At 36.2% G+C, this 16,282-nt stretch overlaps 1 protein-coding gene across 1 annotated transcript in view; it reads left to right on the forward strand.

The window, feature by feature from the left end:
* The window catches only part of LOC137398120 (E3 ubiquitin-protein ligase rnf213-alpha-like), an 89,106-nt gene that overhangs the window by 43,846 nt on the left and 28,978 nt on the right, over positions 1-16,282 (forward strand). Inside the window, exons 24-32 of the mRNA XM_068084229.1 lie at positions 661-854; positions 1,797-1,989; positions 2,294-2,423; positions 3,225-3,432; positions 6,777-6,918; positions 7,211-7,368; positions 10,366-10,719; positions 13,821-14,005; positions 14,538-14,655. Of these exons, the coding sequence (XP_067940330.1) occupies positions 661-854; positions 1,797-1,989; positions 2,294-2,423; positions 3,225-3,432; positions 6,777-6,918; positions 7,211-7,368; positions 10,366-10,719; positions 13,821-14,005; positions 14,538-14,655 (1,682 nt within the window). The remainder of the gene's footprint in view (positions 1-660; positions 855-1,796; positions 1,990-2,293; positions 2,424-3,224; positions 3,433-6,776; positions 6,919-7,210; positions 7,369-10,365; positions 10,720-13,820; positions 14,006-14,537; positions 14,656-16,282) is intronic.

The raw sequence follows: 16,282 nt of genomic DNA on the forward strand, positions 1-16,282 counted from the left end.
TAGGCTTTTCTGTAGTCAACCCTAGCTATAGCAAGATTGGTATGCCTTTTACTGTTTTGACAGACCGTCTAATCCACCAGCAACTGGCGTTTGACACCTCAGTTGTTGCGTCAAATATATACAGATTACGTAGGATATAGTAGCTATTCATCACTTCTCAGCCAAGATCACTAGTTTTTCTTTCGATCTGAGTTTGGCAAGACTGTGCTCGCAATATGTATTACAAACGGTCAACCTCGAGAGGGGAGATCACTCTCTGTCTTGAAAGGCAGAGAGTCAACTGAAAATCTCACATATTGTCAGCAATCTCACATGTTCAGTTGCTCTTTTTTTTCTGGTTAAAAAACTTACGAAAATTAATTCCCCGTGAAAAGAAAAATAGCTTGCAAATTTGTTCATAAATAAGTTTGGTTTAACCCTTGTCAAAATTTCAAAAGTGATAACTTGTAGTTTCGTAATAAAATTATAATGCCTTATTTTAGTTATTATGACTAGATTTTACTCTAGTTCATTGACAAGTATATTTGTAATGTGTCAAAGAATTTTTGTTCGCAGTTGAGCTCTTAAACATTGCCATGTTCTGTTCATCGCCATGTTCTGATCATCGCCATGTTCTGAAGCATGCTAAATGATCTAGACTTGAATCTGTCAAATTCACAGGTGGAAAATGGAAGTGTGTACACATTGATGATCCGAGGTCTCCAGCCTTCAAGCTTCCTTCTGTCAGCTATTGCATGCAAATTCAACCGAGAGAGCTAATTCGACGTGTTTTGATTACTATGAAGAATACCTCCAAAAGCTCATCTGAGAGTGACGCTGAGGACATGTCACTACCTCCGCTTATTGACATGGATGTAAGAATATTGTTATTTTAATATGTTTTGTTTGTGTTTAGTTATATATAAATACAGTATACCATGTATACCATATATATCATAGGACAAATGCAACGCATACAAGCTTTGCTCGCTAAACGCGACATTTAACCTAAAACTAGTCGTCCATCTACCTTTGTAAATGTAAACAATTTTTATATACATGTACTTCAAAGTGTAAAGACCGTGTTAAACAAGGAACCACTATTAGCCTGAGACATTTATTAATTGTTTCTATGATGCTGCTTTTAGTTTTAATGGAAAACAGAAAAGCTTTGAAGTTCGACAACAAGGGAATTAATTGTTATTGATGTAGACGATTCGTTATTAATAAGGTGTTGTAGACACTTTTTTGCTGATCACTTGATATTATGGGCTCGTGAAGATCAAAGATGTTTAAGGGGGCTGTCAATTGGAGGTGACATTTAATTAGAGGGTGGCACTCAATTTTTCAACCTTACTCTCATAGTGGCGGTCAAATAGAGGTGGTGTTTAATAAGGTGTGGCGTTCAATTAGAGGTGGCATTCTATTGGAGGTTTTACAGTATATATATTTATATCACCTTTTGTCCTAGTGCTTGCAACGTTGTAATTTTCAATTGTTCAGTCACCTAATTAAGGTAGCTTCGTGTGTTCAGCCCCATATTGGGTTGATTTTATGACAGATGATCTTTCAACATTAGAAAGCGTCAGAAAAGTTTTATTTGAGGTTCTAAAAAACTCCCTTGTGGGTACTTAATAGCTCCATGTTCTCTGATTGGCTAGTTCAATTCTTATAATTTATTTATTATGTAATTATCTTTATTAATATCCTGATTATAGTTTTACAAACTCAAGATTGTTAGAGTTAAAATACTTAGAGATGTTGCTCACTGCTGTGGTTCACTATGGTTTTACTATACAATTGAGTAACTTCTTTAGGATTGCCCGGACACTGAGTTAGATGTCTATGGAAGTGATACAGCAAGTGATGTAACAACAGTTGCTAGCAGCATGGAAGCTGAAGATGTTCTCATGTTTCTAGAATACTGCCTTCCCGGTGCTTTTTCTATCATAACATCTGCTCCATCATCTAACCGCGCAGCAACCCTCAAATCACTTCTGAAAGATGAAGGTATATTATCAATTTTAAAATATAAGTAACATAATTATGCTCTACACCAATTTTTCATGTTTCACAAACATAGCTGTAGTAGTATTCAATACAAATGGTTATGCTGTGTTGAGATATGTAAAACTTAATGGCCTAATATGCAGGTTTCAAAGTATTATTTTCTCTTTTGTAACTGTGTCATGGTATAAATTTATATAATAATTTATTTTCTGTTTGATGGTTCAAACTAGATATTCTGATATTATTTATTTTAAATAAACTAAAATATTTCACTTAGCACTTCACACAGCTTTTTGTTGTTTAGAATTTCGCAAGGAGTTCCTCACTCATGTGTACAACCTGCTGAAAGAGCAAGATGATATGAATATGCAGACACAATGGGTGAAAGTTGACGCTGCTAAAGCGAGTAACATGAAAAAGTCAGAAACCATCCGGTAAGAATTGTGTTTTGAAGGCTTCGTAGGCCAGCAGGCTTCCTGGTTGATAGTGGTAGTTACTCAATGTTGAAATATGCCTAGTCGCCATTTATTTTGTAACTCATGTTTTTTATGGTTGTAGGTAGATGTATTTAATACTACTAGCTATAGTCACTTATACCTTATTTATTCAATACTAGTAGCAGTATTTATACTATTAGTAGGTACTAGATGTTTAATAATTAGAATTGGCATTTCATCTTTGATGAAAAACCCAACAGTTCTGTTTCCTTTTTAAAACTAACTTGCAATAGTTAGTCTCAGTGTTTTTTTGCATTCAAGCGTCATGCTAGCATGATTTCAAACAAACTTTTAAACTTTTTGCTAACAAAATTAACTCTTGTTAACTCTTACAATTATAATTGAGTCTTTACAAATAACTTTTTGTAGCTGCGGAATAATTAGTTCATGAAACTTTGCTACTTTGCACGTAGGCCTACACGTTTACCATAAGTAAAAAAATATTTATCTAATTGCCACAAAATGAAAATGAAAAATTTTTTCTGCAAGATGTACTAGTTTTAAATAGTGTGAATAAAGGTAATATTTTCATAGTTTTTAAAATACAAGATTGATAAAGTCGACAAATTTCCGTAAAATATTTCAACGAGTTAAACAGTGAGTCTGTGAAGAGGGTTTTTCATGGTTTTAGCACATTCTATTCTACTAACTATTCTGTTCTCTCAACTAACTCAACTAAAATACGACTCTCTAGCCTTTTGTGGTTGTAAACATACCCTTGTGATTTTCTGTTTCTAGACATGCCCTGGAGGATTCTTTAGAGCGAGCATTTAGACCGGCTCTAGCTGCTGTCATCGCCTTCATAGATCACCAGCACAATCTCCAGCTACTGAAGGGATCAAAGGAAGTTGTCAAACTTTGGCTCGACATTTTCACAAAGTCTGATGAGCTTGGACTGAACTTTGAAAGCTTAACTAAGGGGACGACAAGCAAGAATCCAAGCTCGGTGCGAATAGCATTTTGATTGTTACTATTGGTATATCAACGTTCAGATAAACACCCATCTTATCTAGAGTCATTTCTTTTTTCCTACTGCTAAGCCGCATTCTAATATGCTAATATTAGAATGCAGCATTCTAATATTCTAATCTAAGCCGCATTCTAATTTGTATAATATAATGTAGTTGAGCAGCAACGTTCAACCCAAATAGCATAAACTCTTTAGCTTTGGAAAGCCTTCATACCGTCTCATGTATTATTTTTCAGATATTTGTGATAACTATATCTTTATATTAGAGAAAATAGGTCTGCATTTTGGTCAACCTGCGAAAATGATACAAAAATGGTTTTCTTTTGCTACCGGTTTTACTAAACTAAAAATAATGTTAAAAATGGTTGGTTCTTGTGCAGAATTTTTTGCTGATTTCTACAAACTTAAAATTATAGCTTTATGACAAGCTTTATTTTTTCCAGCAAAAATTCAGAGTGTACATCAGCAAAAGTTTTTTCGTGTGCAGTGATTTCATCAGAACAAGAAAAAATTGGCGTAATGAAAGAATTGAAACTATTAATAAAATGGTTCAGCTCTGAAAATTACCTTGGTCCGTTGAACAGAAACATCTACTTGTAAAAGATAATGACATAAAATATTTAAAAGTAAAAGTTGAAGTCCAGTAAAATAGTTGAGAATACATACTAAAACTTGGCTTCAAGTGTGTGTTTAGTAAGCTACATTCATTTAAGTTAAATTCAAACTTTTTAGTAAGTCTGTCCCGATGGTAAGAACTCCCTACGGAGATACTGCACATAGTACATGTACATGTAAGTAGCACATGTAACATACTCATGTTACATCTTATTGCAAATGATAACCACTAAATACAATAAATACACTAAAGGTACTGTAGGTAACCGTAGTTACTAATGTTAACATACTATTTTGTTACTAATTTTTGATATGTACATATATACAGTTAAACTCGGCTAACTCGACCTTCACGGGACCGAGAGAAAGTGTTCGAGTTATCAGAGCGTTCAAGTTATGAGAACACTGTCACAAGCGCATGTATTTATCAGAACATATACAAACTATATATAAATCAAAAGCATTGATTGCTTGTTGCAAGTTGAGGGGCTTCTCATGTAATGTTTTAACAATTTTTATCAGAAAGTATAAATATTTTCCTATTACTTGAGATTCGTTTGTTTGTTTTAGGTAATGTGACTACCAGGACGTTTTCAGATTAAAATAGGCAAAACCTGATCGCGGTTGAAACGGTCAGAAAAAAAGACATATTTTTCTTTTGAGCATTTTAACAAAAACCAGTTTTGCCGATTTTTCTTTAAGTTTATCTGAAGGCTACCTCGCGTCTTCTTGCTTACGAAGGGCTATCCCCAAGCGAATGTTTGGTAAAAATTGATTTTTGCACACCTTTAGAAAAGTCGTTAACGAAAATATGTTGCCAATAGTGGTAATAATGACGCCTAAGCACTACTAAAAGTTGTTGTTTTTCTCTATGGCTTGGAATAAAGTGATATTCTAAAGCAAAAACAACCGTCTCGGTAGCCGTTGGGCAAAAAAACTGTTTGAGTTAACAAAGTTAAGGTCGAGTTATCTAAAGCAACTTATCATTGCGTGGGAACGGACCAAACAAATCTGTTTGATTTAACCATGTGTTCGAGCTATCCGAGGGCAAGTTATCCGAGTTTCACTGTATTTCTCATGGTTGGTATTTGTGTAGTTCCAGATAAAGCTATTAAATTTTGGAATAAAGAATTCGTATCACAGAAGAATTGATTTCCGGTTTGCCAGTCCGACGCCTCACCAATTCAGCCACACAAGCTTGATGCATTCAGGCGATATATGTTGCTATATGGGAGCAAATACGCTAGCACTTTTTGTCATGACACAAAGTGATGACGTGACATAACCTCACGCAGAGGGGTAGCTCTTATTAGTAAGAGCAAAAATAAATTAAGAGTAAAAATATTCATTATGATAAAGCTTATGTTAACTTGACCTAGAATTTTTGTAAAAGCACTAGCATCCTAATAACTTCAAAGTTTTAAAGTGTTTGTTTAATAAAAATTGCAAATCATTTTTAATTGGTAATTTAAAAACTGGTACATGTGTATGTCTGTTGCTTAGCTCATGTGTTAAGGTCTTGCTGTAGGGATATAAGCTAATCCAAATGAAATTGAAAAGCCTGTTTAGACTGCATCAGTTGGCAAAATGTTCTCACATTTATTATAGATATATCTCTTTTATCATTGTAGAATTTTCTGACATGAAACTTCAAATGGAGACGCGTGAAAACTAAATGAAAAAAATTTACACTTTGCTACAGTGTCTCCTTTCCGCTCAAAGTTTAATTGAAGCATTATTATTGACAGTCCTAGCATGACACTAATAGCTTAGTTGGTTTGAACATCTAGTTGATAGTCACTACTGCTGTGTTATATAATTTAAAACCAGACAAAGAATTACAAATGTGTTACTTCTTATACCTCTCTCAATACCTTTTTTAATTAAAACAGATTATATTCTGTCTTTTTAATTACGCTTTGCAATATCTAATACTTTTCATTCTGGGGCAACCTCACTGCATCTATTAGTCATATCCAACCCTAGATACATCAATGACGCTATATTAATTTCTAGCTGAATGTTTGGCTAGAAGCCAAAATAATTACCTAATAAATTTGATTAACTCACCTGGTAAGCTAGTAGTTTTGAGTTAGCCTAAATCTTTACTATAATTATAGCCATGAAGCTAGCCAATGACATCAAGCTGGTCAATAGTATTTTTTAACAAGCGCCGCATGTGCTTGCTCGCCATCAAGAGTATGGCAAGGGCTGTGTAGTGTATTAGATAGCCCGCTCGTCTGCAGGCCTGGAGATTCCGAGTTTAAATCCAGGATGAAGTGGGTTTTTTTATTCTTGAAAGCTTTGGCGTTATGACAAACACTAACAACAGATAAGCAAACACAGATCTATATAATATATATAGATTAATTAATAAATTCCTCTTGTCATTGTATCTCTGTCTGTTAGTTGGCGCAAACGCTAGTTAGTCTGCGAAGGCCCAAGTCGGCCGCTATGTATCTTGCAGACTTGGGCCTTCCGCCAGGTTGCCAAAAGTGTAATTTGATTTCAAAACTCTGTCAGGTTTCTGAGCACCAGCCTCTTGAACACCCATCTGTGAGCTATCTGATTGAAAATTTAAAAATCCCATGCATTGCTGGACTTCCTGCTAGCGATTTATACTGTTATACAATTAGCGTGATTTATCAATTAGCGGATATTACCCTGATCTTAAAGTCTTGCAGACTTTATATATAATTTTCTAGAGACTTCCAAAGTCATATACAGTCAATGAGGAAGGCCTTGGAGTTTTTCGGGACTTTGAAGCCAGATTTCCTTTCTCTTGGCTGGTGAGAGACACTGTGGAGCAGCTGATTACAGTGACACCTAATGCAGCAGTTTTTAAAGGTGAGAGACGTTATATTTTAATATATATATATATATATATTGGCACTAGCTGAAGCGAACTTCTTTCCTACACGATACATCACAATAGAATTTGTCTGGTTGTAGCTATATGAGTTGCACAGCATTCACCCATCAAAGTTATTGATTACTTGACTCTTATTTATTTTCTGTTGTTCTATATTATTTATACATATTTATGATATAATTGTTCTATTTTATTAAACCTGTAGAATCAATGGAACTTGCTTTAAAGTAACGGTTTTACATATTCTCATGCTGCTTCGGATTGTAGATCGGCAGGGTAGGTGGCTTGCAGAACCGTTTGGAGAGACGACCATTGGTAAAGTTCTGAGAGAGCTTGATGAAGCAGCCATGAAGAAGTTTACCATGGATTACATCCATGACTTTGTCTACATGACACATCCCTGTTCAAGTTTGACTGAGCATGAGGTATGCAAACAGGTTTCATAAGAATGGGATGTCTCCCAATCGGGTTGAAGTAGGATTAGGTTAGTGCTCAAATGGTCTGCTCTTCAAAACTTGCTCGTCTGTTCTTAAAAGTGAAAAGAAAAGTAAGAGTGAAGTTTTAATAATTCGATTTTGTCTATAAATATTTTTAAAAAGCTTAAGAAGCAGTAATTTTACCAAGTTTTGTCCTTTCCGTTAGGATTTTGTTATCATTAAGCATTCATTTCGCTATCTCTGAAATCGCAGAGAGACTTGATCTCAAGTCTGCAGTGGTAACACACTTCCTAGAGTAATGATATTGGTTGCCTCATAAGTTTTGTGGCTACCTTGCTTTTAGAAAATTTTCAATATGACAAATCATGCTTACCAATTTGATTTCTGATGACGATTTACTGTACTTTTCGGACTATTAGCCGCTACTTTTTTCTGATGATTTGAGCCATGCGGCTTATATAAGGTTGCGGCTATTCTGTGGCTTTTTCTTTGACCGCTAGGGCGCATTAACCATAATCTACGGTTAGTGCGCCTTTAGTGATGAAAGAAAATATGAAACAATGCCTAACGATACTGTTCCGTTAGGCACTAGGTTAAAAAGCATCGGTCAATACGAAACAGTGCCGTTAGACACTGTTCCGTTTTAAACAGCAAAGTTGCTGATGTGTTAAAAAGCACCATCCTGAGTTCTGCGGCCTATACAAAGGTGCGGCCTATGTATTGTTCTATTATCGATTTTTGGAAAATAAAGCAGATGCGGCTTATATAGGGGTGCGGTTTATAGTCCAAAAAGTACGGTAAATCTACTTTTTTATTCATGTTTAGGAATGGTTCAACTTATATTTTAAAAGTTTTAGATGTTAAAATCGGTGATTTTAACCTCTAAAATCAGTGACCTCTAATCTGCGGATTTTCTCAAAGCAGTGCTTCATTGACCTAGAGGCAATAAATTTGCTTTAGTAGTGCGCAAAATGGTGTGACTTACTGAATTATATCTCATATACTTCTTTCGATATATCAAAAAACTGAAATGCAAGTTTTTGCAATTGTTTTTTTTTGCTATTCAGTTAAAAGACCGGGTTATTTTAATATCTAGCCACAAAAAAGGTAAATGTAAGGGAAGATTTTAAAATAGCTTAAAGGCTGACTTGCAACAAAATTCACATTACAGTTATTTGATATGGAAAGATTCAACATGTCTTACTCTGTTGTGTTGTAGGTGCAAAATATGTGGAAATGTGATTACAAGCTCTTAAAAGCTCAAAAACGAACAGAAAATCGCAGCCACATGAGACCTCCATATATTGGGTTCACTTTCCAAAATGGCTAAAATGTGACGCAGTTGTGAGAGATGGCTTCTGTTTACACTTTCATGCAACCTTATTCGTCGAAATATTTTCACAAAATTTAATATACTTCACGCGTTCAATAAGACCATGTCTATTGTTCTTACGCGTCTGTTTTATCGTCATGGTAATGCTGTCACTTCTAGCAGTGATTTCCTATAACTTACCGTAAAAATTTGTTTAACTTTTTAGTCTTACCTTGAAGGAGTATATATCATTGTCTGATAATCATGACGAGCCTGTTGGTCACTTGTGATAATCGAAAAGTGCTGCAGAAATTATTTGCAAAGTATTGGGTCACATGATCACATTACAACTTGCCAATTAGACCAAACCGAAACAAAACTGTAAAGTAGCAAGCATCTATATTTGATACGGGGTCCTCGCTAAAACCCGAAGTTTTTGTCATAAACTAGTGCTATGATAAGTTTTATATTGAGCTTTTTATTGGCCTTTCAATTCACGTGAGAACATAGCCAAAGTTCATGGCTACGTCATCGAAATAAAGAGGTTCCAGTCTACAGCGGCTTTTTGTTTTTAAGCTTTTAAGAGCTTGTAATCACATTTCCACATACATTATTTGGCACCTACAACACAACAGAGTAAGACTATGGTGAATCTTTTCGTATCAAATTGCTAATGTGAATTTTGTTGCAAGTCAACTTTTAAGGTCATAATTATTGGATTACACATATGGAGATGATGGATGGTACTATTAAGAGATGTATGTATAAGATCGCGTTTCATTTAATTTTCATGATGAACTAAAAGTGCCTGTTAATCTTAAGATATGAATATAATGTGATCATTAATACAAGAGTTTTCTACTCTTAAGGAAAACAACCATGTGAGGATATCCTTTTCTTAAACAAAAACAGTCATATTGCGACATACAAGCTTAACGTCTTATGGGACTGAGCTCGTATGTCAATATTCTCATATCTCAATGCAATATTTCTTGTATAAAATAACTAAATGCATACTAATCCGTTCCCATACTGTGAAAACAGAATATTACAATGTTTTTAATTGTTGTAATTCAGTACTGATGCTCACAAAGTTACAAATACTTATTTAATGGTAATGATCTGCAATAAAATGTAGCATTACTATGTACAGGACTGTATGGAGTTCTTATCTCCTAGACAGTCGTAGTGACGGAAGAGAGTTGACAGCAACCCATTCAATACGCTTTATTTTGGGTTGCTACGTAACATGACTCAAACTTTGAAATTTAACTTAACGAATTTAGCATGCTAAATGCATACTTAAAGCTAAGCTATAATCTTCTTTTGATTCAACTTTGATTTCAACTTTGATCAACTTTGATTTTGTCATCGTCTTAAATTTTTAGCTTTTTCCGGCTTGACACTTTTTGCAGCGCTTTCACTAATGTTTTCACCTAATGTTTTTCAAACTGATTCGATGAGAAAAACTGAACGATGCTGTTCTCAAGGTCTTCAAGAGCCAGCTGGCTTATGTCAAAGTTTTCTCGCATCTCAAGGCAGAAACTTGTCTGAAATTGTGTTCGTATCTCGATATTCTCATATGTTGGGGCACTCGTATGTCGAGGTATGACAGTTAAGCAATGATTATTATTTTTTGTATTTCTGTAAATTTGGGATTGTGATGTTTGTAGATTGTTGCTCAGACACTGCTATCTTCGATGACGAACGGCGACTACAGCATCACTCGTGTGCACACAGCATACCTCAACTTACTCCACCAGCTTCAGAGCTTGTCAGCAATCCTCAGCTTTGACTTAGAGTCAAGTAAGGTTGAGTTTGGTGAGAGCAATGCTTCATTTGCTTCAAAACTAAAAGAGCAGGTCAGTGAGGCTTTGCAGCTTTTCCAAGATGCTTCGGACAGCAAGGCGAGGGAGAATCTAGAGGTCAATGAAGAAAATCCTGGTCCTTTAGAAGGCTCACCAGTGACTTGCGATGAAAATTTGGACCAAGTTGAAGAAGACCATCAAATAACACTTTCTGCAAAGGTCAGATATCTGCCATATATATATATGTTGGTCTGCAACTTCTTTTTTTCTTCCTAATATCACTATTTTCAGTCTGGTTAGCAAGTCATAGATGAGTAATATTTATTCATGAAACATTTTTAGTTACCAGTTTTAACTTGATTAACAAGCAAAGGGCCTGAAGTACAGCAATGATTCTCCATTGAACATGTGATCACAACAATTCCTAAAAGTTTTATCAGAAATTATAGAGATGTCGTTTGTTGTCTGCGCTTCCTATTTGTCACTCTAGTTATAATCATCGGCTGTTGTGTTCAAGATTGTCGTATTGCACATCATTTGGAAATATATATCATTTTGTATTTGCCCGTGATTGCTGGAATAAAACTTCAAATAATACGTCAGATACATTGCTGCAATAGTGGTTTCAAGTGATTTAACGTTTTAAACCCTAATGGCTGTTATTCCGGCATTGCGTAGGGTGTGTCAGAAGCCCTAGCGGCCGGAATACTGACATTCACATGGATCTGTTTACAAAAGCTGTTCCTAAGTAACAGCGAAAACCAGCCTAATTTTTTTTCACAGGATGGCAGACCAGAAATTTCACTTCCATTTGTAACAGTTTTCAACTATCTCTATCTTCATCTACTTCCTCCTTTATAGCAACAGATTTTATTATAATGGTATCGCCAAAAAATTGATACGTCTCATTCGTTGGTAGGTCATATATGATTGTGATGCAAATGAAGATTTTTATGATACTAACTATAAATTTCCAGATTATTTCCATTTATCATCATGAAATGATGATGAACATGTTGTCGATGGAGCTTTTACTACTGTAAATAGTTTTACGAGTTTAGTTTTAGCACCAATAATGGTGAAGTACTGTTTTTTCTGTTTGCTGTCAGTTGCCCGACATTTTTACTAGTGTTTTACCAAATATCATTGTATTATCAGCACATTTAGATATATTTAATAAAAGTTTAAAAACTTCAGATCAAACTTTGTTGGACAAATTTCCCAGGTTTACTGACACATTGACAAGATTGGCTAGGGTTCAAAGAGGGTTAGTCCCATTGTTTTATTATGTCGTGTAAACATATAAGTAATTATAAGATGCTGATTATTGGCTAAATAAGAGCATGTATTTATGGCTTATAAACAGGAAGCGGCACTGTTGATGTCATGTTGAGGGAAAACTGGGCACATCTTTTTCCTCTGAGTTTCTCAACTGCAATCACGGTTTGACGATTTTAATCTTTAAATATTCTCTTGAAATATACTGAAATTTTGTTGTTGTTTGCGCATTGTGGAACATATGTCTCCTAGGTGATATACCTTTTGATACCTTTTCGATACATGCTTTTGAATAATTTCAAGTTGATTTATATAAGATTTTAGTGAAAGTACAAGGTGTTAATTTTAAATATTTGATAGTCCTCTCCATCTCATTAGTACCATTTTTATTCACTACAGGGGAGACAAATCTAACATCCACTTGTCACCTAAAAAACTCTTTTGAATAGCTTAGATAACCCAAGTTGAATGTAACCTTGTGTTAGTCGGTCAAATATGCAGCTTAAATCATTGAGCCTTGAGCTGTGTTGTGCAACTCGAAACAGCGTCTGCGCATAGCAGAGAGGTGTGTTGTACGACTTGAGTAGGTTTCGTACAAAACGTGTCTGATTAGCAGTAGTTTATTAATTAGCCTGTAATATCTGTTCTAAAATGAGAAAAATGAAACAATCATTTGCCTGCGTTTAGCCAATACAGATCATGTTTACAACACATCTTGAGCTTAACTGCCTTTTCTAAAAACTTAATTTTTTTATCGCAGTTTTGCAATGACTAGCCGTGATAGCTAAGGCTAGTCATTGCAAAGAAGCATTACAGCTATGGAGGTTCAATGGACTTTTGATGATTATATATTGAACAGTAGTACTTCTGAAAGGGATCATTTTATTTTTAGCAGTAATAATTATGTTATTTACGGTAGTCGCAAAATTGTCTGGAAAAACTGTCTTAACTCCTTTTTCATGGCATAAGCTGCTGTAAAATTTTATGCTGATTATTTTATGATAATTACCAAAATATTTTGCATTGATTGTGTGGTTCGAAGATTATGACAACATATGTGTGCCCGTCTCAAATATTAGACTTTACCAAATACAGTGAAACACGGATAACTCAAACTTCAAGGGACCGAGCAAAAGTGTTCGAGTTATTAGAGCGTTCAAGTTATCAGGACAGTCATAAGTGCACGTATTTATCAGTAGATACAAGTACATAAACAAACTATATATAAATCAAAAGCATAGATTGCTTGTTGCAAGTTAAAGGGTCTCTCGTGTGAAGTTTTAAATATCTTTAATCAGAAAGTATAGATATTTTTCTATCACTTGAGATTTGTTTGTTGCTTTAGGTGATGTGACTGCCAGGACGTTCTCAGATTAAAATTGGCAAAACTTGATCGCGGTTAAAACGCTCAGAAAAAATACATACGTATTTTTCTACCGAGCGTTTTAACCAAGATCAATTTTGCAGTAAGTCAGTTATTACAAAACTGATTTACTATTAAAAACCCATTATCAATTTTGCCGATATTACTTTAAAGTTATCCAAATTTTACCTCGCTTTTCTTGCTTTCGGAGGGCTTATCGCTAAGCGGAGGTTTGGTAAAATTTGATTTTTGCAAACATTTAGAAAAGTCGTTAATGAAAATATTGGCCGATGTTGGTAATAACGAGGCCTAAGAACTACTAAAAGTTGATGTTTATCTCTATAGCTTGGAATAAAGTGATATTCTAAAGCGATAGTAACAACCGTCTCGGTAGCCGTTTGGCAAAAAACTGTTCGAGTTAACGGAGTTTCGGTCGAGTTATCTAAAGCCATTTATCATTGCGTGGGAATGGGCTAAGCAAATCCATTCGAGTTAACCATGTGTTCGATATATCCGAGGGCGATTTATCCAAGTTTCACTGTATTTAATTGTTCTAGTAAAAAGTTTGATAACGAAAAAGTTAACTGCGTTTGATGTGACATTTCCAATGTGTCTTTTCCATTGCCCAAAGCATTATTGCTTGTAAATTAGCGTTATCACCCAACATTTGGTATTGCAGATGCCACATATAGGCGCTATCGCAATCCGTCAGCTCATAGATGCTATTTGGAAGGCTCCGCTACAGAGTCTATTGAAGCATCCAGAAGAATGGGTGGGCTTGGTAGATCAGTGTAAACTCTTGGCAGAAAAACTCATTGACCCATCTTCCTGTGATCTTGCTCGTGATGAGCTGGTTAGCTGCAGGTAGAATAGCCTCAGATTGAAGAGGCTCTGAGGGTGTTATTGTCTACAACTAACAGTTGATTACATTTTACAAAATATTGTAATTGCTCTTCTACTCGTGTGTCACGAAGTTCATCATGTTCTTTGGTTCATAACCATTAGGGTCATCATAATAGAAAAAGCTTAACATCTCCGCCTTTTGATTTTTATCTTGCAAATTAGTCTGTTGATAAGGATATGTTATAATGTGGTATTCGCTACTGACGGCTTGTCATTCTGAGTATTGTGATTGTGAATTGTGATGAGACTGTCTAAAAAGGATACATGCGGAAAATAATCAACCCTTCATGTAGCATACTAAATACATGACCGTGTTCTTCTTGGAGAACTTTCGACATGTTTGTTTTGATTATGCTGTATTTATGCATTTATATATGTGTATTCAGCATTGGAGTAATTACTGGGCTCATCTGTTTACGCTAGCTCATGTTTGTATTTAGATCATATTGGAACTGTTTTTATAATATATTTTGTAACTTCCTGAGTATTGCAGAGCACAGTGGTTGAGACTGGAGCTTAAAAAGCTCTATGTCGAACACGTCATCATGCCAAGTAAGGTCGATGATCGACTTGGAACACGACCTGCACAACAAATCCTTCCCTTCCTCAATGTATGTTTAAACTAACGTCTAGAAATATGCATTGCCTTGGTTAGGTAAAAGCAGGAGTGGCAAGGGCTGCTTGTTAGGGCATTGCCTTGGTTAGGTAAAAACAGGAGTGGCAAGGGCTGCTTGTTAGGGCATTGCCTTGGTTAGGTAAAACTAGGAGTGGCAAGGGCTGCTTGTTAGGGCATTGCCTTGGTTAGGTAAAAGCTGGAGTGGCAAGGGCTGCTTGTTAGGGCATTGCCTTGGTTAAGTAAAAGCAGGAGTGGCAAGGGCTGCTTGTTAGGGCATTGCCTTGGTTAGGTAAAAGCTGGAGTGGCAAGGGCTGCTTGTTAGGGCATTGCCTTGGTTAGGTAAAAGCAGGAATGGCAAGGGCTGCTTGTTAGGGCATTGCCTTGGTTAGGTAAAAGCAGGAATGGCAAGGGCTGCTTGTTAGGGCATTGCCTTGGTTAGGTAAAAGCAGGAGTGGCAAGGGCTGCTTGTTAGGGCATTGCCTTGGTTAGGTAAAAGCAGGAATGGCAAGGGCTGCTTGTTAGGGCATTGCCTTGGTTAGGTAAAAGCAGGAATGGCAAGGGCTGCTTGTTAGGGCATTGCCTTGGTTAGGTAAAACTAGGAATGGCAAGGGCTGCTTGTTAGGGCATTGCCTTGGTTAGGTAAAAGCAGGAGTGGCAAGGGCTGCTTGTTAGGGCATTGCCTTGGTTAGGTAAAACTAGGAATGGCAAGGGCTGCTTGTTAGGGCATTGCCTTGGTTAGGTAAAAGCAGGAGTGGCAAGGGCTGCTTGTTAGGGCATTGCCTTGGTTAGGTAAAAGCAGGAGTGGCAAGGGCTGCTTGTTAGGGCATTGCCTTGGTTAGGTAAAAGCAGGAATGGCAAGGGCTGCTTGTTAGGGCATTGCCTTGGTTAGGTAAAAGCAGGAATGGCAAGGGCTGCTTGTTAGGGCATTGCCTTGGTTAGGTAAAACTAGGAATGGCAAGGGCTGCTTGTTAGGGCATTGCCTTGGTTAGGTAAAAGCAGGAGTGGCAAGGGCTGCTTGTTAGGGCATTGCCTTGGTTAGGTAAAACTAGGAATGGCAAGGGCTGCTTGTTAGGGCATTGCCTTGGTTAGGTAAAAGCAGGAGTGGCAAGGGCTGCTTGTTAGGGCATTGCCTTGGTTAGGTAAAACTAGGAATGGCAAGGGCTGCTTGTTAGGGCATTGCCTTGGTTAGGTAAAAGCAGGAGTGGCAAGGGCTGCTTGTTAGGGCATTGCCTTGGTTAGGTAAAACTAGGAATGGCAAGGGCTGTTAAAGGGCTGCTTGTTATATTTTCCTTTCAATGCAAGTTTGATATGAATCACTTGTAATGTAAGTGTGAATTCTATGCAGTATTTAACTCTTTCACTACCGCATTAAATTCTGACTGAACGATTATTCTGCCCAAATTAATTCAAAGAGGTTTTTGAAAAACCGATATAGCGCCAATATTTAAGCAATACCTCGAGAATATAAACAGATATCGTTTTACTGTAAAATGCATCTTATTCAGAACAAAATTTTCTACATGATAAGTATAAAATTGTTTAGGGAATCTCAGTCTCAGAATTTGTCTTTGCATTGAACGAATGCAGTGTGTTTCTTATTGCCATGACAATAACGACCTCGT

This window comes from Watersipora subatra, chromosome 6, assembly GCF_963576615.1.
Source record: "Watersipora subatra chromosome 6, tzWatSuba1.1, whole genome shotgun sequence".
Taxonomy (NCBI): Eukaryota; Metazoa; Bryozoa; class Gymnolaemata; order Cheilostomatida; family Watersiporidae; genus Watersipora; species Watersipora subatra.